Source organism: Schistocerca americana, chromosome 7, assembly GCF_021461395.2.
Source record: "Schistocerca americana isolate TAMUIC-IGC-003095 chromosome 7, iqSchAmer2.1, whole genome shotgun sequence".
Taxonomy (NCBI): domain Eukaryota; kingdom Metazoa; phylum Arthropoda; class Insecta; order Orthoptera; family Acrididae; genus Schistocerca; species Schistocerca americana.
In genome coordinates, this window is record NC_060125.1 from 216226070 (window position 1) to 216252692 (window position 26623).

General features: G+C 41.1%; 1 protein-coding gene across 1 annotated transcript in view; it reads left to right on the top strand.

Moving 5' to 3' along the window:
• LOC124621812 (B-box type zinc finger protein ncl-1-like) overlaps positions 1 to 26623 on the top strand; it is a 151022-nt gene that overhangs the window by 120366 nt on the left and 4033 nt on the right. Inside the window, exons 11-15 of the mRNA XM_047147251.1 lie at positions 2244 to 2408; positions 2506 to 2756; positions 23155 to 23348; positions 23482 to 23645; positions 24660 to 24892. Of these exons, the coding sequence (XP_047003207.1) occupies positions 2244 to 2408; positions 2506 to 2756; positions 23155 to 23348; positions 23482 to 23645; positions 24660 to 24892 (1007 nt within the window). The remainder of the gene's footprint in view (positions 1 to 2243; positions 2409 to 2505; positions 2757 to 23154; positions 23349 to 23481; positions 23646 to 24659; positions 24893 to 26623) is intronic.

A 26623-nucleotide genomic window follows, 5' to 3' on the forward strand; every position in this document is an offset into this window, starting at 1 on the left:
ATGACAAATAACAGTGTGACTCCTCTGATGTTTTTTCACAATGACACACATTTGGAACCTTCTTCTTTCGATGTAAGAGATACACCGATTGTCTATAACGATATATCCTTCTGTGGTGTGGTATATGATTAATGATAATTGGCAAAAGTCTACATGAATGTAGCCAAAAGCATTGGATGTAGAGAAAAACTATAATGAATTAATTTAAATAAATTCTTTTTTTAAATTGCTTATCAAATAACAAAATGAGCAAAAGTGTGTCTTGGTTGCTGTTACTGTTAAGCAGCACGTAACTAACATACTTACATACTGGGCTGAGTTACTTGCAAATAGTGAAAAAACTAGCACTGCATTCCATCTGACCTGAGATACTGTCATCATTGTTCTCATTACAAATGGATAGGGACTGGAAAATTTTGCATTTTGTGACAAAATTTAAAATAGATGCGTATTCTGCCATAAAAATGTAGAAACATGAAATTACCTAATAGGCACTATTTCAATGCGAATTCTATCCAGACGAAATATTTTATCTGAGATAGTTTGGAAGCTCTGTTGCCTCTGCAGTATACTTTGTAGACCTTTACCCAAGAGGAAGTCATTGCTTTTACCTGTATTTCCTTGCATTGATTGGGCTTACGTATAGTCGTTTCAACTCCTTTTCTGTATTAGTGTTCTAAGGGTGTGACGTGGGCGCGTATGACCTTGTTTTTGTGCCCTAAAACAAAACAAATTTTTCGGTTATTTAGTTGACTAGTATTCCAGTATAGTTTGAAATTCTTTATTTTCTGCTTATAAATAAGTTTTCAGTTACTGGTATTGTACACCATCTAGCGAAGCCCAATTTGGAAAGATAATGTGTGCAAGAACTCGTTTGCAAAATAAAAAAAGTGCACGAATGCGATAATGTATCGGTGCACGTGACGTTCTGGTGCCGTGACAGTTGAGAATGGTTGAATGATTTATTTAAGATACATGATGCTAATGCAACTTAGTACTCAGCTGTGTGACCTAGCATTTTATAACAAAGAAATGTATGTTTGATTGTTAATTTACTTAAGTTCAAAAGTTGTTATTGTGCAAACACTTTAATGTGGCCAGTTAGGTGGTTGTGTCAAATACCGCAAGAATTTGGACCTGAACTATGTCATTAACTATATGCTGCCAACATCAACAAGCAGTTGTGTGGTTACTGTTCCCAAACGCTTTGTGCTGTGCGTTGTTCGTTGTTTTCTTATTTTGAAGTCCATTAACAACTAATCCTTGTCCAAAACGGATTTAAAGTATGACCCTTGTGACATCACAAGAGATCGGTGATCCCTGTGTCAGTTCTGCTTTTGGAGAATGTGGGTATAGACTGCTGCCCTGGAAGAGGAAGGTGGAGCTTCCTTCCCACCCTGCACTCCCCATTGTAAATTGATGCATCGATTCCTGGCACTTCTTTTTAAATTGCAGTTTTGCTCGTTCCTACAAAACTGACATTCACTAAGTTATTTTAATCAAAGTGCTGCAAAAGTAACCTTGAGATTTTGGAAAATAATGTTATATGAAAAGTAACTGTTTCACACTTGACTTCAGAGGATGGCTAGGACAACTTATGTGTAGTTAGGAAAGGAGGGTAAAGGGAAGAAGCATCTTGAGGAAGGGTGGGGAGCCGTTCATAGAATGTACTCTTTAAGTAGTTGAGCCACAACGGCCATCAGTTTTGTGGTTAAATAAATTGCAGTTGCAGGCATTGTGACACTGTGTGTAAAAATTGAACCGTCTCCCTCTCCATAACTTCATTGGAGATGAAACATAAATAGAACGAAGTCACCTTATGTGGGGGAAATTGCTTGGTTATTCCTCTTTTGTTGTTATTTAATAACATTTGAATTGGTCTCTGCTCTGTGCTGTATTTACTTTTCAGTACTCTGAAGTGTTGTAAGTGCACATACTAATGAACTTCTCCAGTGGCACAGAAGTCTGCTTTGAAGTGCTTTATATGGAAAGACTACATCTCCTAAAAGTCACCAGTTCCTAACATTAAGCTGATTGCAAGTAGTTGACTGTTTAATAAATTTAACCTATAATGTATCCCATTTAGAAGCTGTTGAAGATAATTATTGTTTTGAAAATTGGGTTTCACTAAGAATGGCTTTTAACAATATACTTGGCCATTAACAGTTTGTGTGTGTGTGTGTGTGTTTTTGTTTTTGTGTAAAGATTGCACTTCAACTAAATAATTTTTTTTTTTTTTTTAGATCTGACAAATGGATCCCTTAACACAGGTCCTCCAGTTAGTTCTTCTTTGGTTTTGGGACGTGGAGCTTCGCCAAGTCTAGAAATAAACACTACTATTGCGTCAGTAAATGGTGGACCTTACCAGTCACTTTCAGGATCGCCATCTCCTATTTTATCTCAACCTGGTAATGTAACAACCCTAATGTTTTTCTCTTAATTTTATTGATTCACAATATATTAATCTATAGTTTGCATTGATTGTGTATTTCCTACAATATACAGATGAAATAGTTAATGACCCAATTCATAACATGCCTTTGCTGGTTGGAACGGGCACAGCTCCTCCACCACCACCACCCCCGAATAATTTTCACCATCCACGTGCAACTCCGGGAAAACTGCCTGCCATGCACATCAGACTGAAGTATGGACAGCTGGGACCTGGAAAGGGGCAGTTCAACTCTCCTCATGGCTTTTGTTTAGGCACAGAAGAGGATATAATAGTGGCAGACACAAACAATCACCGTATACAGGTAAGAAAAGGCGAAATAAAATTACAGTTCACATTAAATAAATGCAAATGCAAATAAATTGGTGTTAAAGGGTCATAGACTTGTATTTGTTCCCTGAATTCCATTGATAAATTATTAATATAACATATTAAGAGTTGTTAAAACATTGGGGCTATTGGACATAATTAATAATTCTCCACATTTTGGCTTTTAAATACGAATAACATATGTCACACATCAGCTCAGCGAACCATGGAAAAGAGCATGGCAGTGGGGTATGCTCCCTTGTACCAGTTATTAGACTTTCTTCCCAATCCATTCATGTATGGAGTGAGGGAAGACCATTCATGTATGGAGTGAGGGAAGAATAATTGCTTTGATGTCGTTGTTTGCACCATAGTCAATCTTTCCTTCTTAATCCCTATGGGAGTGATATGTAGGGGGCTATAATATTGTGTCTTCCTAGGTTTATAACTTAAACTTGGTTCTAGCAACTTTTTAAGTATGGTTTTATGGGATACTTTGTGTCTTATCTTCAAGTGTCCGCCAGTTTGGTTCTTTTAAGTCCCACACACACACACACACACACACACACACACACACACACACACACACACACTACTTTGGGTCAAACCAACCTTTGACCATGTTGTCCTGCTTTGTATCCATTTGATATGCCCTGATAGTCCTGTTTGCTATGGGTCCCACACACTTGAACAATATTGTACAATAGGTTGCACTAGTGTTCTGTATGCAGTTTTCTTTGTAGACGGATTGCATTTTCCTAATATTCTGTCAGTGAACCACAGCCTGCCACCTACTTCACCTATGATTGACACTATGTGGCCATTCCACTTACCGTCCATCTTATTTAGTAACCACTTGAATGCTTGTATTATATTCATAGGTTGCAAAATTAGTTGCTTGGCTGGTTGCAATTGCACTGATCATTGCTAGGACTTAGCAAGAGTTCTTTGATATTTTTGTTTGATGGCGGCCCCCCCCCCCCCCCCCCCCCCCCCCCCCCAGTATCTCGTGAACTGTGGCAGTATTTTTTGGATCACCATTATGCTAAGGCCATTGGCCATTTCATTCTTCCGTCAGCAGTTGTATTGGTATGCATTATTTTGTCCATAATTGTGCAAAAACATGGAAGCTAATGCATAAGTTGTGATGACAGTGTTTGTCGTTCATGGAAAAACTGTCGAAAGGTACTGACATAAGGTACAAGATGATGCTGTAAGTAATGTGACTATCCTTTTGTGTTTTGGAGTGCTTCGAAAAATCTCATGCCAGAATAAGGCCATTTAATTTTTAAAAATTTGATAATGAAACATACACGGTGTTTATAACTAAAGGTAAGCTTTCGAACCACTGTAGAAATAATACCATTGGTCAGAATGACGTCAAATTGCAATGGAATATTATTGGAGAAGGGGTGAAAATGTACGGCAGAAGAAAAATAAATAGTTACAAAATGTAGCAGTAGATGGCACTGTAAGCATCATAATTTAATAGTGGTAGACCACAAATGACAAATGAATAATACAACAATGCCTATGGTGTATGTTTCATGTTAAACAAACTGCACTACTCAGTGTGCGTGGTTGTACAGTTGTGATACTTTTAGTTACGTAAGCCCATCTACCACGGCAAGGTCATATCACATTGGATTGGAAAAATAGATTTTTAATTGTGCTGAGGCCAAAAACCGCATAAAAAGCATCACTCGCATCGGTTATTAACTGTCCCAAAGCAAAAAACTGCATGAAAAGCATTAATCACGACGGTTTTTAATTGTCTTGAGACCAAAAGCAGCATAAAAAGCATAAATGAAAATCAGATTGGATTATTAATTTCCGTGTGACTGCCGCAAAACATGTTCAATATGCTATCCACCATTTTCTGTAACAAGTTGAAATTGAGAAACAGTGTGTTCCACAAATGATCGAAATGTTTCCAGGGTCACGTTCAGAATCTTTTGCGCAACGTGTGCCTTAAGTGCAGTTAAGTTTGCAGTCGGAACACTGAACACAACATCTTTCTGATAGCCCCACAGCCAAAAGTCACACGGATTAAGATCAGGTGATCAGGACGGCTGATATTTCTAGAATTTCAGAAATGGTGCTTCAGCAGCTGTTGAACTGGATTTGCAATGTGCGGAGGTGTGCCATCTTGCATAAAAATGATCCCATCCAAGCTGTTGGAGAGCGGGAATGATGTGGTTGGGTAAAAGGCACTCATAGTGCTTACCAGTGATGGTACAGGCAACAGGACTGGAAGCACCCGTCTCTTCGAAAAAATATGGCCCTATGATAAATGGTGCCGTAAATCTGCACCATAGAGAGACCTCTTTCAGGATGAAGTGGTACTGGTTGACTTGGGTGTGGATTTTCCATTGCCCATGTTCGACAATTTTGTGTATTGACATAATATCCTGTCAGCTGAAAGTGGGCTTCGTCTGTCCACAAAATTTTCTACAGCGAATCATTGTCCAATTCCATGTGAGCAGGAAATTCTAAAGCAAAGGTCTCGCTTGCTGGCAGGTCAACAGGAAGTAACTCGTTAACATGGGTAATTTTGAATGGATCACAAAGAAGGATGTTTCGTAGGATTTTATTCACCATGCTCATGGGTATGTCCTATGTTTGGGCAATTCTCCATGCACTTCACGTTTGCACATCACCACTCATCTCCTCCTGCATTGCTGTTGCCACTGCTTTCATTGACGTCGAATCAATTTGTTTACTGCCTCTACCGGGTTGCACACCAAAAGAACTCATCTTTTCGAATTTCGGAATAATGTTCTCCAAACCCATGGCAGTCATCGGACCCACACCTTTTTTCAAACCCTTAAGTGTCCGGAACATCTGCAGAGCAACATGTGCACAGCCATCATTCTTGTAATACAGCTTTACAAGCAGAGCGCTATCCTGCATTGAGACAGTCATGGCGAACACCGTGGCGCGAAAGAAGTAAAAGCCTTGTACCTGACGTGTTTGTACCAACTTCAGTGGGCCACGGTCGCGCGCGACAGGTGTTTTCATTTATGTATTCTTGACACACAGTGCCATCTGTTGATCAGTTTTCACATTTTTTCCCCCCTTCTGCCATACTTTTTCTCCCTTCTCTGATAATATTCTGTTGCAATTTGAAGTCATTCTGACCAGTGATGTTATTTCTACAATGTTTTGAAAGTTTAATTATCATCACCCTGTAATGTTCATAAGTAGTGTGTTTAGTAGTGTCTCATGAGTAATTTCAATCAAATAACCTACTACACCTTATGTATGAGAGAGTGTTATTTTGTGCAACATGTTTCCTGTTCTTGTCGTTGGACACCAATAACTATAAGTTCACAAACAACTGTCTCTGGCTGCCGAGACCATACTGGCCTCTCAGCAGGCAGAGACAGTGGTGATATGTGAAAGAGTGTAACCTATGTGATGATATCTCTTCAGTTCGGTAAAAGTTGAGATTCATTAGTGTTGTGAAATCGCATATTTCATTCAAAAGAGCCTTAATTTTTTTTACTGGTTTTGTTCTAATTTTCAATTTCTTTAGGAGAAAGGCAGAAAAATACCATCTTATTGCTGTAACCAGATGATAAAATACATTTTTGAAGATTCAGTACTTCATATTCTACATTTTGGCTTCGTAAAAATATTGGTTTTGATACTGTCAGTGTATGTTTTTTGCCTTTAAAACTCACTGGCCCCAGGCCCAAATTCCTTCCATAAGATAACATGTTCACACAGTAAAAGACATAAGCCCCTTTGTACTGTCTTTTCTGTGTTACCTTTTTTTTTTATATTTTGTGCAATTAGCTGCTTCTGGTTCACTACAGGGGCCATAAGTTGCCTTTTTGGGAATGATGTTTTAACCTTCGAAATATGATACATTTCATCAGTTGATAATTCCTAAACAAAAGACTGGTTTCAGTTTCCATTTCTCTGGGAAAAAGGGATTTAGTGTTTAATATTGTTATTTGCTGTCAAGTCAAAGCCAGTATTCCGCAATTGAGTTTAGGAATGGCAAACATCTGAGTATGCACAGTGTAGATCTTTTAATTACTTTTTCAGCATACTTACAAAACTCAGGATAAGAAGAGTGCAGTTAAATTGTTCAAATTTATTTATTTATTTATTTTTTGGGAAGATGCTTATGTAGAAAAAAAATTAGCAGTGGAAACAAAAAATGGAAGTATTTGATTTTAATGATTTGAGGTTACTCAGAACTATGAAAGTTTAATGGTTGAGGCCGGAGTCAGTAATGCAGATTTGTTCTTTGTAAACCAGACTGAAATACCAGAGAGAAAACGACATTCAGTGGTTGCAGTTTTATTTTATTTAAATAGAAAGAGCAGATTTGAATCTGAAGACTTAGGTTTTGTGAATAAAACTAGCTATATAGCTTAATTTACATGGATTGGATAAAAAGTCGTGGCAACACTTAAAATTCATACCAGACTTAATTACAAATATTCACCATATTACACTCCTGGAAATGGAAAAAAGAACACATTGACACCGGTGTGTCAGACCCACCATACTTGCTCTGGACACTGCGAGAGGGCTGTACAAGCAATGATCACACGCACGGTACAGCAGACACACCAGGAACCGCGGTGTTGGCCGTCGAATGGCGCTAGCTGCGCAGCATTTGTGCACCGCCGCCGTCAGTGTCAGCCAGTTTGCCGTGGCATACGGAGCTCCATCGCAGTCTTTAACACTGGTAGCATGCCGCGACAGCGTGGACGTGAACCGTATGTGCAGTTGACTGACTTTGAGCGAGGGCGTATAGTGGGCATGCGGGAGGCCGGGTGGACGTACCGCCGAATTGCTCAACACGTGGGGCGTGAGGTCTCCACAGTACATCGATGTTGTCGCCAGTGGTCGGCGGAAGGTGCACGTGCCCGTCGACCTGGGACCGGACTGCAGCGACGCACGGATGCACGCCAAGACCGTAGGATCCTACGCAGTGCCGTAGGGGACCGCACCGCCACTTCCCAGCAAATTAGGGACACTGTTGCTCCTGGGGTATCGGCGAGGACCATTCGCAACCGTCTCCATGAAGCTGGGCTACGGTCCCGCACACCGTTAGGCCGTCTTCCGCTCACGCCCCAACATCGTGCAGCCCGCCTCCAGTGGTGTCGCGACAGGCGTGAATGGAGGAACGAATGGAGACGTGTCGTCTTCAGCGATGAGAGTCGCTTCTGACTTGGTGCCAATGATGGTCGTATGCATGTTTGGCGCCGTGCAGGTGAGTGCCACAATCAGGACTGCATACGACCGAGGCACACAGGGCCAACACCCGGCATCATGGTGTGGGGAGCGATCTCCTACACTGGCCGTACACCACTGGTGATCGTCGAGGGGACACTGAATAGTGCACGGTACATCCAAACCGTCATCGAACCCATCGTTCTACCATTCCTAGACCGGCAAGGGAACTTGCTGTTCCAACAGGACAATGCACGTCCGCATGTATCCCGTGCCACCCAACGTGCTCTAGAAGGTGTAAGTCAACTACCCTGGCCAGCAAGAAGCAAAGGAAATGCGCCATATACAACAACAAAACAGTGCTCATACAAGCGTCTGCCAACCAAAGTGTGTCAAAGGCTTTAGGAAGAATATGCAGTGCTTCGTAACAACAAATTGCCTCTGATGAGCATGATGTGACAGCTGTTTACATTAGATTCATTTGAGCAGTTGCGGTTGGGCTCTTGTGCATGCGCAGTTGAGTCGCGAATGAGTAGTAGCTTCTCCCGCTTCTGGCTACAGATGTGTGGCTGGCCGCCACTATCTAAACTACTCCAGTTCGGAAATATCGTAGATCCGGACCTGATGCACATAGCGGTCCGAGTTGTAGTGGGGAGGTGGGTAGTCTCCAGTGATGTTGCTGTTTCCTCTTCGTTTACACTCTCACATTAAATGAAAACAAAACCGATTTCTGTGGCCAGTATCTACCAAATGAATTAAAATACGTTCACATAATTACGGAAGGCTAAAATATGTTGTTAGTTCCAGGTTTTATTTCCACCTTTTTGACAGTCAATCATTAATCGCCTTGCAGAACAATGAAGTTATTTTTGTCGGTTTGCTAAAGAGATTTGGCTTTTATTAATCTTCTGCACTGAGGCAGTCAATTTATTTGAAACGAAGTGTTTAATTTCACACCGTTGGCTAGTTTCAACTGTTCGCTTTCTTTCATGTGCACGTTTTCCATCTTCTAGTTCGTATGGCATTATGCCATAATAAATAACCAAACATGAAATACAGTACAGGTACTCAAGAGAATTTATATCTGAATCTGGACATAGGATTGTGCACTTTAAGCCAAATTATGCATTTTAGTATGGTTTACGAAATTCCGATGTTCTTGAAGTGCCCTTTGATGTCTTGTTTCTTTTATGACATAATACAAGATCTTTTTATGTTTTACACGTACGAACATGTGGGCTTCCTGCACCATCGTAGCTGCACAGGCGCAGTGACGCCTGTTATCTGGCGTGCTCTGGCAACTGCTGAAATGAACCAATTTCTAACACGTCACGGGAAAATATTTTGAATGGAGGTTTGAAAAATGTTACTTTCAAAGTAAATTTCCTTTTACGCAAGATGAACTACCATATGTGCGAGAACTTACGATGAATTTCTTAAATCACAGGGTGTTTGACTCTTATTTAAAAATCAACTCTTTGAGGACAACCATCTAGAAGAATTTCAAGCCCAGAAGATCAGACATTTACGTTGTTATTAAAAATTTCACTGGCACATTTGTGTGATGTATCTTAAAGTGTAACACGCGCAAAAAGATCCACATTATATGTGGAAGCTTAGCTTCTCTTGCAGCTTATTAATCTTCGAGACCAATAATATTTGTGAAAGCTTTGTCTTTCTTGTAGCAACACTATGTGTGTTAATTTAAACCATTAACTCTTCTTTTTTGTGCGTTCGTTCTACTTAAGAGCAATCTTGCTATTGGTTGACCACATCACGTGTCCTATGCTGTCATCAGCTGGCGAGATCACGTGACATGAGCTATGACTGCCTTACAAAAGCGCGCCACAGTCTCGATTTCATTGCTTCAGAAAGTAACATGCAGTGTTTGGTGGAAATCGAATTTATACCTCCGTAACATGAAAAAATGCAGCGTTCATGCTGCTGCACATCAAAGACCTTTCCAAAACATGTTCTCATGATCCGTATGTGAGCGATGTATAGGAGATTGTAGTATATCCCTAGTCATCATTTAAAGCCAGTTATTGAAACTTGGTTAAATGTCCGCATGGTAGTTTACATCTATTTTCAAGAGTCCACCAATTCAGCTTCTTCAGCATGTCTCTGAATCTTTCTATGAATAAAACAAACCTGTGACAATTCGTGCCACCCTTCTATGTATACATTCACTATCCCCTGTTAGTCCTGTTTGGTATGAGACCCACACACTTAAGCAATATTCTAGAATGGGTTGCATGAGTGATTTGCAAGCAATCTCCTTTGTAGACTGATTTGCACTTCCCCATTATTCCACCAATAAACTGAAGTCTGCCAAATGTTTTACCCACAACTGACTCTATGTGAACATTCCATTTCGTATCCCCATAAAGTACTACAGCCAGGTATTTATATGAATCGGCTGATTCCATATGTGTCTAATTGATATTAATTGATATTATAGTCATACAGTACTATGTTCTTTTGTTGTGTGAAGTGCAAATTATGCATATTTAAACAAGTTGCCTATCTTTGCACCACTTTGAAATCTTATCAAGATCTGACTGAATATTTATGTATCTTCTTTCTGTCAGTAGTTCACTACATGTAACTGAGTCATCTGCTGAAAGCCTGAGGTTACTATTAATATTGTCTGCAAGATCCTCAATCTATAACATAAACAACAGGGGTCCCAACACCCTTCCCTGGGTACACCTGAAGCTACTTTTGCATCTTACAATGACTCTCCGTCCAAGATAACATGCTGCATCTTATCTATCAAAAAGTCTTCAGTTGAGTCACAAATTTTGCTTGATACCCCATATGATCGTACTTCGACAGTAAGCTTAGGTGTGGTACTCAGGCAAATGCTTTTTTTGGAAATCAAGAAATACTGCAGGTACTTGAGTGCCTTGATCCAAAGCTTTCGGTAGGTCATGTGAGAAAAGAGTGAATTTTTGTTTGATGTGATCAATGTTTTCAGAACTCATGCTGGTTAGCATGGAGGAGGTCATTCATTTTGAGATACCTCATTATGTTTGAGCTCAGATATGTTCTAAGATTCTACAACAGATTGATGTTGGGAATATTGGATGGTTGTTTTGTGGATCACTTTTACCACCATTCTTGTAGAAGAGTGTGACCTGCTCTGTCTTCCAAATAATGGGCACAGTTGTTTGTTCGAGGGATCTACAATAGATTATACACTGAAGCACCAAAGAAACTGGTATAGGTATGCATATTCAAATACAGCGATATGTTATCAGGATTTAAGTGGGTTTGAACGTAGTGTTATAGTCGATGCACGAGCGGTGGGACACAGCGTCTCTGAGGTAGCGATGAAGTGGGAATTTTCTTGTACGACCATTCCAGGAGTGTACTGTGAATGTCAGGAATCTGGTAAAACATCAAATCTCAGACATCGCTGCAGCCGGAAAAAGATCCTGCAAGAACAGGACCGACGACGACTAAAGAGAATCGTTCAATGCGACAGATGTGCAATGCTTCTGCAGATGGTTGCAGGTTTCGGTGCTGGGCAATCAACAAGTATCAGCATGCGAACCATTCAACAAGATATCATTGACATGGGCTTTCGGAATGGAAGGCCCACTCGTGTAACCTTGATGACTGCACAACACACAGCTTTACACCTTGCCTGCGTCCATCAACACTGACGTAGGACTGTTGATGACTGGAAACATGTTGCCTGATCGGATGAGTCTCATTTCAAATTGTATTGACCGGATGGACATGCGTGGGTATGGAGACAACCCCATGAATCCATGTCCCCTGCTTGTCAGCAGGGGACTGTTCAAGCTAGTGGAGGCTCTGTAATGGTGTTGGACATGTGCATTGGAGTGATATTGGACCCTTGATATGTCTAGATATGACTGACAGGTGACACATACGTAAGCATCTTCTCTTGATCACCTGCATCCATTTATGTCCATTGTGTATTCTGACAGACTTTGGCAATTCCAGCAGGACAGTGCTTTGCACTACATGTCCAGAATAGCTATAGAGTGGCTCCAGGAACACTCTCCTTAGTTTAAAAACTTCCGCTGGCCACCAAACTCCCCATACATGAACATTATTGACCATATCTGTGATGCCTTGCGACATGCTGTTCAGAAGAGATCTCCACCCCTTCATACTCTTATGGACAGTCCTGCAGGATTCATGGTGTCAGTTCTCTCCAGCACTACTTCAGACATTAGTCAAGTCCATGCCACATCGTGTTATGGCACTTCTGTGTGCTCATGGAGTCCCTACACGATATTAGGCAGGTGTACCAGTTTCTTTGGCTCTTCAGTGTAGTTAGAAAGGGGCTAACTCAGCTGCCAATTCAATATAGAAACTGATAAAGATCCCATCGGGTCCTGTAGCTTTGTTCAGTTTTAATGGTTTCAGCTGTTTGTCAACACCAGTAACACTAATACTAATTTTCTTCAGCTTTTTAGTGGTCCAGGGATTAAATTGGAGCAGTTTTTCTGGGTTTTCCTTTGTAAAGGAACATTTGAAAGCAGAATTAAGCATTTTACCTGTAGCTTTGCTGCTCTCAGTTTCAGTTTGTCATTCACTAAGGACTGGACACGAATTTTGGTGCCACCAGCGGCCTTTGCAAGTGACCAGAATTTCTATGTGTTTTGTGAAAGTTGGTTCAATACTATTCTGCTACAGTCATTGAAGGCTTCACGAATTGCTTGCTTGACAATCAAATGCATTTCATTCACATCTCTGTAGTCCTATTCTTTGTTTTACACTTCATGTAGTAATTCCTGTTTCTTTAGAAGTTACTTTACAGTGGCTGAATACTATAGAGGGTCCCTTCCATTATGAACTATTGTACTGAGTACATATCTATGCAGTGCATGTTCAAGAATTCTTTTAAACTTGAGCCAGTATTCATCTACATGTTTCTTCCCTGTGCTGAAAGTTTGAAGTTCGTCATTGAGATATGAAACTACTGATTTTTTGTGTAATTTACTGAACATATGTATCTTTTTGCTTGTTTTAATTATTGTACTTAGGTAGTCATTGTTGCCACAACCACACTGCATCATGGTCAGTGATAACAGTTTCAATGTGGATGTCCTTGAAAGAGGTCAAGTCCACTTGTTGCCATTAGATCCAATATATTTCCATTGTGAGTTGGGTTCTGAACTATCTGTTCTAGGTAGTTTTCAGAGAAGGCATTTAGTAATGTTTCAGAGAATGTCTTTATAAAGCCCACCACTGAAGAAACTGTAATTTTCCCATTTGTTTGTTGCACGATTAAAAGTCTCCTCTGATGATTGCATTTATCATTGGGAAACGTTCAAAGAAGCGAACGGAGATCTGCTCTAAGGTTTTCGGTTACATCAGGAGATGAGTGGGGCAATAGAAGAATCCATTTATCATTTTGTGCCCACCTCTGATACTGAGTCTTGTCCAGTCAATCTCACATGCAGCTTCAATTTCTATCTCAGTGGATTTGAGTTTCTTGTGTACTGCTACAAATACACTATTACCACTACCCCTTAGCCTATCCTTTCGATATACACTTAAATTTTCCCAAAAATATCACGGCTATCAATTTCGGGTTCCAACCATCTTCCTCTACCAAGTTTCATGTGAGCTTCACTGCTTTCAAGTAGCACTTTGAACTCTGGCACTTTGCTGTGAATGCTTTGGCAGTTAACAATTAGGATTTTAATACTCCCACCCGTGCGAGCACCCCACACACTCAGTTAGCTACCTGTGTAGCGGCCTCCGATGTCTAGGGCGCACCAGAGCCATTTAGGGGAACCCTATTTTTCTCAACCCTATAGTGCAAGTCCAGGAAGTTACAGTATAGCTTGTCACAGAATCTTCAAAATCTCTAGTTCAGTCTTGCCACCTGAATGAGAACCAAGGGACTATGATCAGTTCTGATGACAAGGCTGCAAATTGTGAGCTTCATTGAAACTACATGCACAGGGCTGGTCTTCTCAACCATCTCTGCCAGTTGCTGGGATGACCCAAGTATGACATCGCAGCCCAGACGACAGGCATCATTTGTTCAAACGTGCACCACAATCCGCAGTTGGTTTTACCCTGTTCCCACAGTGGCTGCCAAAACAGCCTCTTTAACTTGTTGAGTGAGATCCCCAGACGTACACACTGAGTGCACATGGTGTCCCTTGCTGCCATTTCCGTAAAGGGGTACCATCATTCTCTGTACATTTAAACTGTCAATAATTAATAGACCCTACCCTTTCTCATCCCAAAACAGGTGAAGTGAGTCCCACTGGTTCAATTTCAGTGAAAGACAGCACCTCGAACTTGTTGGTTATGGGCATTCGTATAACACCCTGAGCCCTCCCTCCTTCCCATCCACTCTGTACGGGACACACAGATTTACCATGGAAATGCCACTCGCAGTCAAGTGGATGAGTAATGACAGATCTCATACTTTCTGCAGAGGAGACAGGATCCACAGGAGAGGATAGTACTAGAGGTACTTTTAGTATCAGTACCACAGATACTCAACTCTCAAAAGCTCTTCCAACATACCCATTTGCAGCAGCTGTCAATAATATGAAAATAGTCAGAGCTATTTCCAGTTGCTCACAAATTTCAACCAACTCAACCCGTCTTCGAGAAAAGCATTTACAGTGGGGCTGCATTTTGGCTGGTGCCCTGTATTACAGGCCAGTAACAAATAACTTTAAACCAAGCCTGCTGGCGAGACTACCAGCTGCGTCGGTGACGTAGCGCCCTCTGAAAGCGCCAATCTTTTGCTCTGTTGAGCTAAAAAAATTACTAATTCCGTATAAGAATTAAAGTAAATAACATAAATAGAGATGTCTATTAAGTCAACAGAAAAATAATGGTAAAAATTACTAGTTTTTGTGGTCGATTGTAGATGTTAGAAAAGTAGAAAATAGACTTAATTTACGATAAATGTAGATAATGTATATTCCTCTTTAAGGGAAAAGCTAGGTGTAACCAATATATTAGTTACAATATCTGCTATAGAACTCAAAACACAAACACCTGTTTACTATAAATTAGAATATGCACAGGACGATAGTAACTTCCAAAAATTCTCAGAAATGCATGTTGATTTGTGTGGATACACTGAAAATTGGGGTGCTCTGTTCTTTGGCAGTAACTGTGAATCACAAATGCTGATTTGTTACGAAATAAGTTATCTAAAACACTTGTGTTGTGAAGCGTCCAAATATTCTCAAAAGCAACTTATTTCTCAAGTAATTCTGCAATGAAATTAGAGAATTATTTTGAATGAGCATAGGCCTACTGTTCTCAAATATTTTAAAAGCACCAATAAATTCAAATATACAGTTGACTATAATGGCGCAAGTTTATTGCGGCACTCATGAATGTTTGAAATTTCACAAGAAATCACAGTGCAAACAGGTATTGACACAATCAGTGAAAAACAATGTAGAAGCAACATGAACAGTAAACACGTGAATCTGGAGTTTGTCAACACATGAATCTTGCACACGTGATCTCATACTATGGAAATTCTGAAGTCTGCTTTTACATATAAACAAAAAAAAAAGGGAATTTCACAAATTTTTTACATAACTGTTTCTGTCCCAACTTCTACACTGCATGCCAAAGAACACTGCAGTGTGAGTTCATCTCAATCAAAATCGTGAAGATGTGGAGGGCCAACAAGGCATGTCTTCTGCATGTTGAAAAGGCATGTCTTCTGCATGTTGCAGCTAACAGTGCATAACAATCATTCTTTCCGCACACCATATGTGAGTGAATGGGAAGAAGCCCCTAATAACTGGTACAATAGGACGTACCTTCTTGCATGCAGTTCACGGTGGTTTGCAAAGTATAGATGTAGATGTAGAACTTTTGGTTTTCGCTTATAAATTTTTTCACAATTGTTGCTGTTTATTATGTACTTTCTTAGTCACATTTTTTGTAATGCTGATGAACTAAAAGAAGTCACTAGGAAGATGACAGCAATTTACCCTAAAATTAACTTCATAGTTAACTACAAAAGAAAAAAAAAAAAACATAATTCTGAACTTTCTAATACTAATAATGACGGGAGGCAAGAAACCACCCAACACCGATGTGATCATTAATGAAATCATGTTGTCCCCTAAAACAGAAGTACGGATTCTTCAGATCTGTGATACACAGAACCTTGAAGTTTACCTTTGGATGAGGGTGATATCAAGAAAGACATTCAAATTTTGCTGAGACCTTGCAAAGGGATACATGGGTACCCATATCATCAAAATGTAGAAGAAAATTGAAGATAGAAAAAGTACATGGCCAGGTGTGCATCAGAATAATAGAAGTTTTCACATATAGTAGTTCACATTCTGAAAGCATCACTCACAACATCAAGAAAGCTAATGTCTCTATAGGCCTTCACGCCAAGTAGCCTAGGAAATTTGTTACCCCACAAAAGTTGATGAAAATGTGACAAATGCAGTGAGTCTGGATTGTATAAAATAAACTACAATGACAGTGGAAAAAATGTATACAGGTATAACCTGGAAGAAGTTCATGACAGGGCATAGGGTGCACTCCTACAATGGGAGGGGTAGTACATTGACAACACAATTAAAAACACAGAACATGTATCGAGAATTGCTACAGTGATATATGCTGAATCTAGCATGCTCTCCTTCTGTTTGCTGGGCCAACCACACCTCACCTTGCGTCTACTGTGCACTGGACATTCTGTTGGTTGTGCAGTAACCTACCTGTGTCATGGAGAAAGTTACTGGTTCTTCTGCATGATTGAGCTGCCTTCCAAAATATTTTAATTTAAAAATTAAGTTTGCTTTGTTCTTTATAATCTGTTTTAGTTCATAGGCCATAGATTTTTATTTATTGGAAGGGGATGATTATAGTGGCCAATGGAACTTTTGTAGTATCATCATCATATTAATGCAACATTTATTTAATACTTGAGTTTCTGTGTCTGTCATGTAGATATTATTGTGTTGCAGATTCAATGTGTACTTGGAAACTTCAGGTGAAGTACATATGGAGTAATTGTAACCCCCCCCCCCAGCCCCCCCCCCCCAGCCCCCCCCCCCCCCCCCCCCGATTTCCTGATAGTACATACCTGTCTACCCATCTTTTATCTTTCTCAATGCCTTTGTCAATCCTATATGGTAAGGATCCCTATATTCTGCTGTGCCACTGCAGAACAGGAAGGACAACCATAATGTAGGCAGTATCTTCAGTAGATTGGTTCTATGGCAAAATCATGAAAAGAATAGTTGCTACTCACCATATAGTAGAGATTCTGTAGAGGTGATGTTGAATTGCAGATAGGCACAACAAAAAAGACTATTCGCACGCGCGCGCACACAGAGTTTCTGGCTGCTGAGGCCAGACTGTGAGCGGCAGCGCTTGTAGGGAGAAGCAACTGGGTGGTGGAGGTAAGGAGGAGGCTGGAGCAGTGAGGGGGAGTGTCAGGGTAGGGGTGGTGTATAGTAAAGTGCTGCATGTGGGAGCATACAGGGATGAGGTGGAGAGACATAAGGGCATCTAGGTGTAGTCACTGTTAGACAGGCGGGTAGCGGAAAAGGAAAAAAGTAAAGAGACTGGATGTTTTGGTGGAATAGAGGGTTGTGTAGCGTTGGAATGGCAACACGGAAGGGGCAAGATAAGGAAAATGACTAACAAAGGTTGAGGCCAGGAGAGTTAACTGGAGTGTAGGATATATTGCAGGTAAGTTCCCACCAACACAGTTCAGAAAAGCTGGTGTTGGTGAGAAGGATCCAGATGTTATGGGTCCTGAAGCAGTCATTGAAATGTTGGGCAGCATGCTTAGCAACGGGATGGTCCAGCTGTGTCTTAGCCGCAGTTGGTGGTCATTCATGCACACAGGCATCTTGTTGGTTGTCATGCCAACATAGAATGCAGCACAGTGCTTGCAGCTTAGCTCGTAGGTCACATGACTGGTGCTTGTAGGTCACATGAGTGGTTTCCACAAGTAGCCCTGCCTTTGGTGGGATAGGTGATGCTTGTGACTGGACTGGAGTAGGTGGTGGCGAGAGAATGAATGGGACAGGTCTTGCATCTAGATCTCTTACAGGGATATGATCCATGAGGCAAGGGGTTAGGCGCAGAGGTTGTGTAGGGATGGACAATGTTATGTAGGTTCTGTGGGCAGCAGAATATCACTGTGGGAGGGGTGAGAAGGATAATGGGTAGGACAGTGTTAAACCCTGCCTGACTCAGTTCACTCCTCCGTCCATCTGTGATTCACGCCCACTGACCCAGATCACCCCATTAACTTTCCAGAATTTCTTGACCTCTAACCTTATCTCACCATAACTCCTCAACATGCAAACTAATCTTACATTCACGGAAAGAAACACAATGTACTGCCTAGAAACTGATCCCTACATTATCATCCTACCTGCAGACAAAGCAAAACTGTTGTTTTGGACTGCAAGGATTACCTGACAGAGAGACTTTGCCAGATTCATCTACCTGCCACAGTGACCCCATTCCAGAAATCCAGCATTATCTCCAATCTCTCCTCATAGCTTCTGCCCACCCCAGAACCTCTCCCTGGAATCCATCCCCCCCCCCCCCCCAAAAAAAAAAATCACCTGCACTACTACCCACTCTCCTACCTTCTACATGATTCCTTAGTCCATAAACCCAAACAGCCAGGATGGCCAATTGTGGTCGGTTGTTGCGCCCTCACTGAAAGAGTCTCTGCTCCCATAGACCAACACCTTCAGTTTATTACCTGCAACATACCGTCCTGTATAAAAATATCAGCCATTCACTCCACCGACTCCCCATAGTTCCTGTTCCTTTACAACATGGTGCCTTGCTCCTCACCATTGATGCCATCTCCCTTTACACTAACATCTCTAATGCGCGTGAGCTTACCGCTGTTAAACACTACCTTTCATAATGCCCAACGGATTCACACCTACAACCTCCTTCCTAGTTGCCATGGCCAACTATATCCTCACCCACAATGACTTCTCCTTTGAAGGCATCAACTGCAAACAAATCTGGGGTATGGCTATGGGCACCCGCATGGCACCATCCTATGCCAGCCTGTTCACTGGCCATTTAGAGGAATCTTTCTTTAACACACACAATTCCAAACCCATCAAGTGGTTCAGATCCATTGATGACATCTCCTTGATCTGACGTAGGGTGAGGACATCCTACCCAAATTCATCCAGAACCTCAACACCTTTTCCCCATTCAGTTCACCTGGTCCTACTCAACCCAACAAGTCAGTTTCCTCGATGTTGACCTCCACCTCAAAGGTGGATACATCAGTATCTCCGTCCATATCAAACCTACCAACCCCCAGCAATACCTTCACTTCACAGCTGCCACCCATTCTGTACCGAGGAATCCCTCCCATACAGTCTAACCACCTGCGGCTGTTGCATCTTCAGTGACAAGCAGCCCCTCTCAAAATACACCAAAGGTCTCACTGAGGCCTTCACAGACTGTAAATACCATCCCAGCATTGTACAAAAACAGATCCCCCTTGGCTTATCTAGTCAATTACCATATCCCAAAGTCCCCTCCATCTGGCCCAGAGGAACATTCCACTCGTGACTCACAAAGGATTGCAGCAACTGAATCACATTCTCTGCCATGGTTTTAACTACCTCTTGTCACGCCCTGAAATGAGCATGAACCTGCACAATATCCTTGTCCATCCCTACACAACCTCTGCTCCCAACTCCTTGTCTCATAAATCACATCTCTGTAATAGGCCTAGATGCAAGACCTGTCCCATTCATTCTCCCACCACCAGCTACTAGAGTCCAGTCACAAGCCATCACCTATACCATCAAGTGCAGGGCTACCTGAGAAACCAGTCATATGATCTACAAGCTAAGCTGCAGCCATTGTGTTCCAGTGATGTGATCTACAAGCTAAGCTGCAACTGTGTTGCATTCTACGTGGACATGACAACCAACAAGCTGTCTGTCCACCTGGGTAGATACCAACAAACTGGCCTAAAAACACTGGATCACTCCGTTCCTGAGCACATTGGCCAACACGGCGTTCTTCATTTCAATGACTGCTTCACAGCCCATGTCACCTTGATCCCACCAACACCAGCCTTTCTGAATTTTGCATGTGGGAATTCCATCCTACACCCCCATAACCCTTCTGGCATCAACCTTCGTTAGTCATTGCCCATACCTATCTAGCCTCATTCTCATTCCAACACTACACTGCCCTCTATTCCACCAAGATACTGTCTTTTTTGCTTCCCTCCTTTTCCACTACCCCCTCCCCTCCCCTTCATCTAACCTCCCGGACCTTACCTAGCTGCCCTACCCCCTCTCCACCTCATACCTGTATGCTCCCACAAGCATCACTTCACCATCTCCCACCACTAACCTGCTACCACTCCCTCTCCCCGGCCCCAGCCTCCTCCTTACCCTCACCATCTGGCATCTGGTTGCTTCTCCCATCATGTGCTGCCACTCAGTCTGGCCTCAACAGCCAGACTGTGGCCATGTGTATGAGAGTTGCATTTGTGTGTGTGTGTGTGTGTGTGTGTGATGCAGGCCCATTGGCTGAGAGCTTATTTTCTGACAGTCTTTTTGTTGTGCCTATCTGTGTCTCAGCATCTCTACCATATGGTGAGTAGCAGCTATTATTTCCATAATTTTGTCATATTCCATGGATTTTTCATTGTACATTTGTTCTATGTCTTCTGCGAGTAAAATGTTGTCATTCACATGTGATGGCTCCAACTTTCTACCAGTAAAATGCAGTCTTTGGTTTGCTTTCTACACAACATTTCCCATGTGATGGCTCCAATGTAAGTTATCCGTAATTTAATTCCTAAGTGGAACTGGGCTGTCGTCTTTTCATGAAAACAGCATTGTTAAAACAAACATTTTTATTGCTCAGAAAACTTCAACAGTTGTGAGAATGCATGGAGAAGCAAACACCCCCCCAAAGCGTAAGCTGTACACGAAAGGTGAGAAGTTGCTGCAGTCAGTGAGTAGCTCGTCATCTCTGCTGACCCGTGGTGTTGCTTGGCCATTGAAGTGATGATGGCAGGACACTGATGTCATTAGTCTTTGGCATCCTGCGACACTGCTTTTGCACAGGATGGTGGCAGCCACGCAGCTCATGTCAGGGCGTCTGGGGCGCACAGAATCACACCTTAGATCCAGCATGGAAGTGTGTGGCTCTTAGCAACAGTGCATGCCCATGCAAGTACAGGTGGACAACAAGGAGTTTGCTCACACACACAGTGGTGACTGCACGGTCCCAGACCCGAGCAGTAGACCATCAGGGCAGGAGGTAAGCAGCTGCTGAAATAGGCTCACAAGTGGGCTACTGCTTGGAGGGCACTAAGTCAACAGCATTGACTCAGTGCAAACAGTAGGATTACAGCTAGCAGCAACAGCATACGGTGGAGGCAGCTTTTTTACTCATGTCATTGAAGTCCGTTGTGATCCTCCCCTTGTAGCTGGCGGCTGTCAGGCTGGATGCTTCTGTTGAGAAATGAATAGTGTTTATAAAAGCTTGGCCCATCCTTGTTTTGCCTTGGCACCAATTTCCATCATACAAGCCCCAGTAGAGTAATAGCTCGGATGTGAAGCAATCAGGTCGCCAACACCTCAGCAGCTCATGCATTTCTGTTGCATTGATAATATTACAGTTCTGGTCCCTCTGCTTGGCTGGACTGTCTGGTAACTGCTCCATGCTATGGTGACAGTACTTGTATCAGCAGGTCGCTCCTGATGTGAGAGCCTGGCTAGCCCACGTCTCACCCATTTCCATGAGAATCGAGAATTAACTCTCGTCTCCAGTTTATTCAGCTCTGCCAAGTAAATTAGTTGAGTTGCAACAGGAATCAACATGAATATTTTTGGTAATTTTAGTAGTTACTAATGTTGAGGACTTCATTCTTTTTATTGTTCCACTGTTGAAGTTTTTGCAAAAGTCCAATCAAAAAGTGCACTATAAACACTGAAATTTTCACTCTGTAGCAGAGGGTGCGACAGAATGAAATTTTCACTCTGTAGTGGAGTGGGGGCTGATATGAAACTTCCTGGCAGATTAAAACTGTGTGCCGGACCCAGACTAGATCTCGGGACCTTTGTTTTTGTGGGAAAGTGCTGTGGCAGGGTCATGTCTCTGCAATTTCCTGTCTTCCAGAAGTGCTAGTTCTGCAAGTTTTGCTGGAGAGCTTCTGTGAAGTTTGGAATGTAGTAGATGATGTACTGACAGAACTAAAGATGAGAGGACCGGTCATGAGTCGTGTTTGGTAGAGCACTTGCCTGCAAAAGACAAAGGTCCCAAGTTCGAGTCTTGGTCCAGCACACAGTTTTAATCTGCCAGTAAGCTTCACTGTTTTAACAGTCAGTTTCAAAGAATTAAGACTTTGTTTGTCGTGACTCATGTAGAGCGACATTTTAAATTTGTGCATCTAATCATTTACAAACAATTTCACAAAAATGATTTTTGACAAAAATATATTCTGCGTTTTGCGGTCTCTGGTAATTTGTATCATTAATCTGGAAAGTGTACCAGGCAGTAAACATCATCATCATCATCTGCAAACAGTCCAAGAAGGCTGCTCAGGTGTCCTTGTAAATTTTTATGCGGGTCACAAACAGCAGATGGCCTGTAATGCTTACTCGAACACAATATATGTTCCATATTCCTCCTGCAAATTGATGTCAGTGAGAGAGTCAATAATTCCGCTGATGAGTTCAGTTTCCTTGGTATGGCCTGTGCAATGTTCCAGTCTTCAGGTACAGGTTTATTGTCAAATGAGCAGTTACATATTATTGCTAAATATGTGGCTATCTCAAGAGCATGATGTAAAATGTGATCATTCAATGAGAAGTAGAGATTTGAACATAACTACATTATGGTCAAGGTTTAACCTTTCACTTTACAATCCCTCCCCAATCGTAGGTGCAACATTTTGATGGGTATTAAGCACCCACATATGAAATGCATAAACTATTATGATATTGAGGCCTTAGTAATGTATCTCTCCTTAGTAAAAAAAAGAAAAAGGTGGTCTAATATACAGAATAAATTTGATGACAAAACTAAAATGCTTGTTGTAGCAGTAGACTGTGACATTGTTGTAGGTACAACTGTAAACATCATAACTTTTATCGTTCTCTTATTAACAAATATAATCTTTAATCGTCTCTGTGTGAAGCCATTCTTAATAGTATTTTTTTCTGTAGGTGTTTGAAAAAACTGGAACATTCAAATTTCAGTTTGGTATACCAGGAAGAGAGGAGGGCCAACTGTGGTATCCACGTAAAGTGGCTGTAATGAGAAATAGTGGAAAATTTGTGGTTTGTGATCGTGGCAATGAAAGGTCTCGAATGCAAATTTTTACAAAAAGTGGCCATTTTGTGAAGAAAATAGCAATCAGGTTAGACAATCTGCAAAAATGTTAGACATTACTATTTAAACTAGTTATGGTAATTCAATGTAATACAAATAACTTAATATTTAATACTTTGTCTTTACTGTTGTGAGTGATAACTGGAAACTTTCTGTTTCAGGTACATAGATATTGTTGCTGGACTGGCAGTTACATCACAGAGTCATATTGTTGCAGTGGATAGTGTGTCCCCAACTGTCTTTGTTATATCAGAAGGTGGTGAACTCATTCATTGGTTTGACTGCAGTGAATATATGAGAGAACCATCAGATATTGCAATCAGTGGTAAGTAATTTCTCACTGTTGCAGCTTCCATAAAAAGTAATTAATGCAAAAAGCAGCAACATGTAAAAATGTACACAACATGGAAAGGCAAAGCAATTGCAGAAATGTGAGAAATATTGTGAGTATTCACATACAGAAAATGTTTTTTGCACTTGCATGAATTGCACTTCGGTGTGCCACCAACAGGAATTTGAGTTGCGCTCATGTGATCCTCTCTATTTTCAGCACACCTACAAATTGACCATGTTCTTGCTTCTTAACAGGGCAGTGAGCAACACACAGACTTAAGCATTTCAAATTTTTATGGCCATATTACCAATATGGCTTATGTACCTGCAACATACTTGATGAATTTCATGTTTATTTTCTTTCCGCATCATTTGTTATGCTGAAATAACACAAACACTTATTTGAACCGATGAAAAATAGTGTTACACTTAATATTTCATTTCAGTGGCATGTATTAAACATAATCCTTGACCAGCTGGCTGCCAGTGATCATGCTGAGACTAATGTGATCAGCATCTTTTCCACATTCAGTCTCATAAAACATCACCAAGCAGATCTCCCATTTTTTTGGAACAATGGATTCCTTCATCAGAAAGCAAACCTCAGAAGAAAAAAGAAAGAATTATGCACATTAGTTGGCATACACAGTCGGTTAATTGGCCACTTGTTTTGAAAGATATATGTGATACAAAGTGGGAAAGTAAAATTGAAATTCCCTATCAACTAGTGCAATTTTGATGTCATTTCTGGCATCCCGCGTCCCCTCTGCCATTTAAACATGGCCGTAGCTATTAACCCCCCTCCTTCGTTTTTGGCCATCCGAGCTAGAGTTCCGTCCATAATGGTCTATACCAACGGGATATTAATCTCTGAGTTTCTCTCGTGCAATATTCCTCCATTCATGTTGCTAATCAATAATGAAGTTACTTTTGGTGATTGGATGTGTTTAATTTTTAAAGTAAAGTTTTATTACAAAAAGTTACTTTAGTTCTACTTCTTTTTCAGGTAAAGAGTACTTTGTATGTGATTTTAAAGGACATTGTGTTGTGGTATTCAATGAAGAAGGCCAGTTTTTGCGTCGCATTGGATATGAAAACATTACAAATTTTCCCAATGGAATAGACATATCAGATGCCGGTGATGTTTTAGTTGGTGATTCCCATGGAAATCGCTTTCATGTGGCTGTGTTCTCAAGAGATGGTGTTTTGCTATCAGAATTTGAATGCCCCCATGTCAAGGTAAGTTAAAGATAGAAATACTTTTTTTTACATAATATTAAGGCAGATAATTTCGGGACTATTTCAGTTTGTGTAATATGTGTATAAATTACACAATTATAGTGGTTGGTTGAGTGAGGCTCAATAAACCAAAATTTTACTATGTTTCTCTACCATTTTAATTACTCTGTCTGTGTGACATAGAAGTGCCTTTTAAAATACTGTGTGGAGGGTGGCATTGTTGCCAGCATGTGTCTGAGGGGCCACACCTGTTTTCGGCATATGATTGTTCTGTCTGTCTTTGAAGCATTTTTAAGTAATAAACAAATAACAATTCTAAACAGGGCATTTACATTACTGAATACTTTCTAAATAGTTGCAGTCTTGATGTAAATGGCACAATTTTTCTTCCTCTGACCGAGAACTGGTATTGGAACCAACAGAAATAATTATTTTTGCTATATTCTAGCAAACCTTTACAGATTCGTGTTCACTATCTTCGTGGTGTGGCTCACAACCCGAGACTAGTCCTGTTGGGTAACAATCACAATAGTTTCTTTGTCAGAATTTTCATCTCACTGGGAATAAACTTTTTATAGTTTGCTGCCAAATTACTTTTCACTTAGGGCAGTATGCAGGAAGCCTGATTAGTGTATATGTTTTCAGTCAGTTTGTCAATTACACAAGTGTGGCTTTTTTTTGTACAGCCTATAAAGGTCCATCAGCTCCACTCTATTCATGCCAGGTTCAGTTTTCTATGTGGTACATTTTTATCTACCCAGAACAAAATACCCGTTCTCATCCACTGCATTTCTAGAATTTTTATCTAACAGAGCAGAGCGGAAAGCCACATTGTCCATTACTATTGTCGAATTTGAGGTATATTTTAGAGCAGATAATAGGAAAACATAGCTGAAAGTTGTAGGTGTTCACTCCAAGTAAGATATCATTGATATCCTTTCACCATGTATTTTAATTTCACCCCTGAACCTTTCTTTTATTTCCAAAATTGCTTCTTCAGTGTACAGATTGAGCAGTAGGGGCGAAAGACTGCACCCGTCTTACTCCCTTTTTAATCCGAGCATATAGTTCTTGGTTGTTCACTGTTACTATTCCCTCTTGACTCTTGTACATAATGTATAAAGGTCGTTCAATAAGTAATGCCCAACATTTTTTTTCCACGCAACATTTTTATTGTTAAGTGTCAGAATTTGGTGACAATATACATCAACATGTCTTGTCCATGTCCTATTTTTCTATGCAGTCTCCATTGCATTCTGTGGCTGTACGCCAACATTGTGGAAGAGCATGTATTCCCTGCTGGCGAAATATCTTGTCCTGTAGGTGTACCCATGTTATCACTGCATGACTGACACTCGCGTCATCTTCAAAGTGCATAGAGCCGGTTGTCAAGTTGTGGTGCGCTGGTCGGCACGAATAATGGCATCCACACGATTTAGCATGTTTGGAGCATTGGCTGTGACAGGACGTCCTGAACATGAATGACCATGGAGCTCTGTTTTTCCATTTCCTGAGGCAGTAATTTTCTTTACCCATCACCCAACTGTACTCCTATCAACTGCAGCATCATCATACACTGCACACAAATGTTTATGGATGTTCATTGTGGTTTGTTTTTCTGCACACTAGAATTAAATAACATCATGCTGCTTGTAATGCAAGTCGTATGTAGATGCTGTTTTGATGCTGTGCTATGGATGTGGCACCTGCCAGAACAGTCCGAAACTTCTG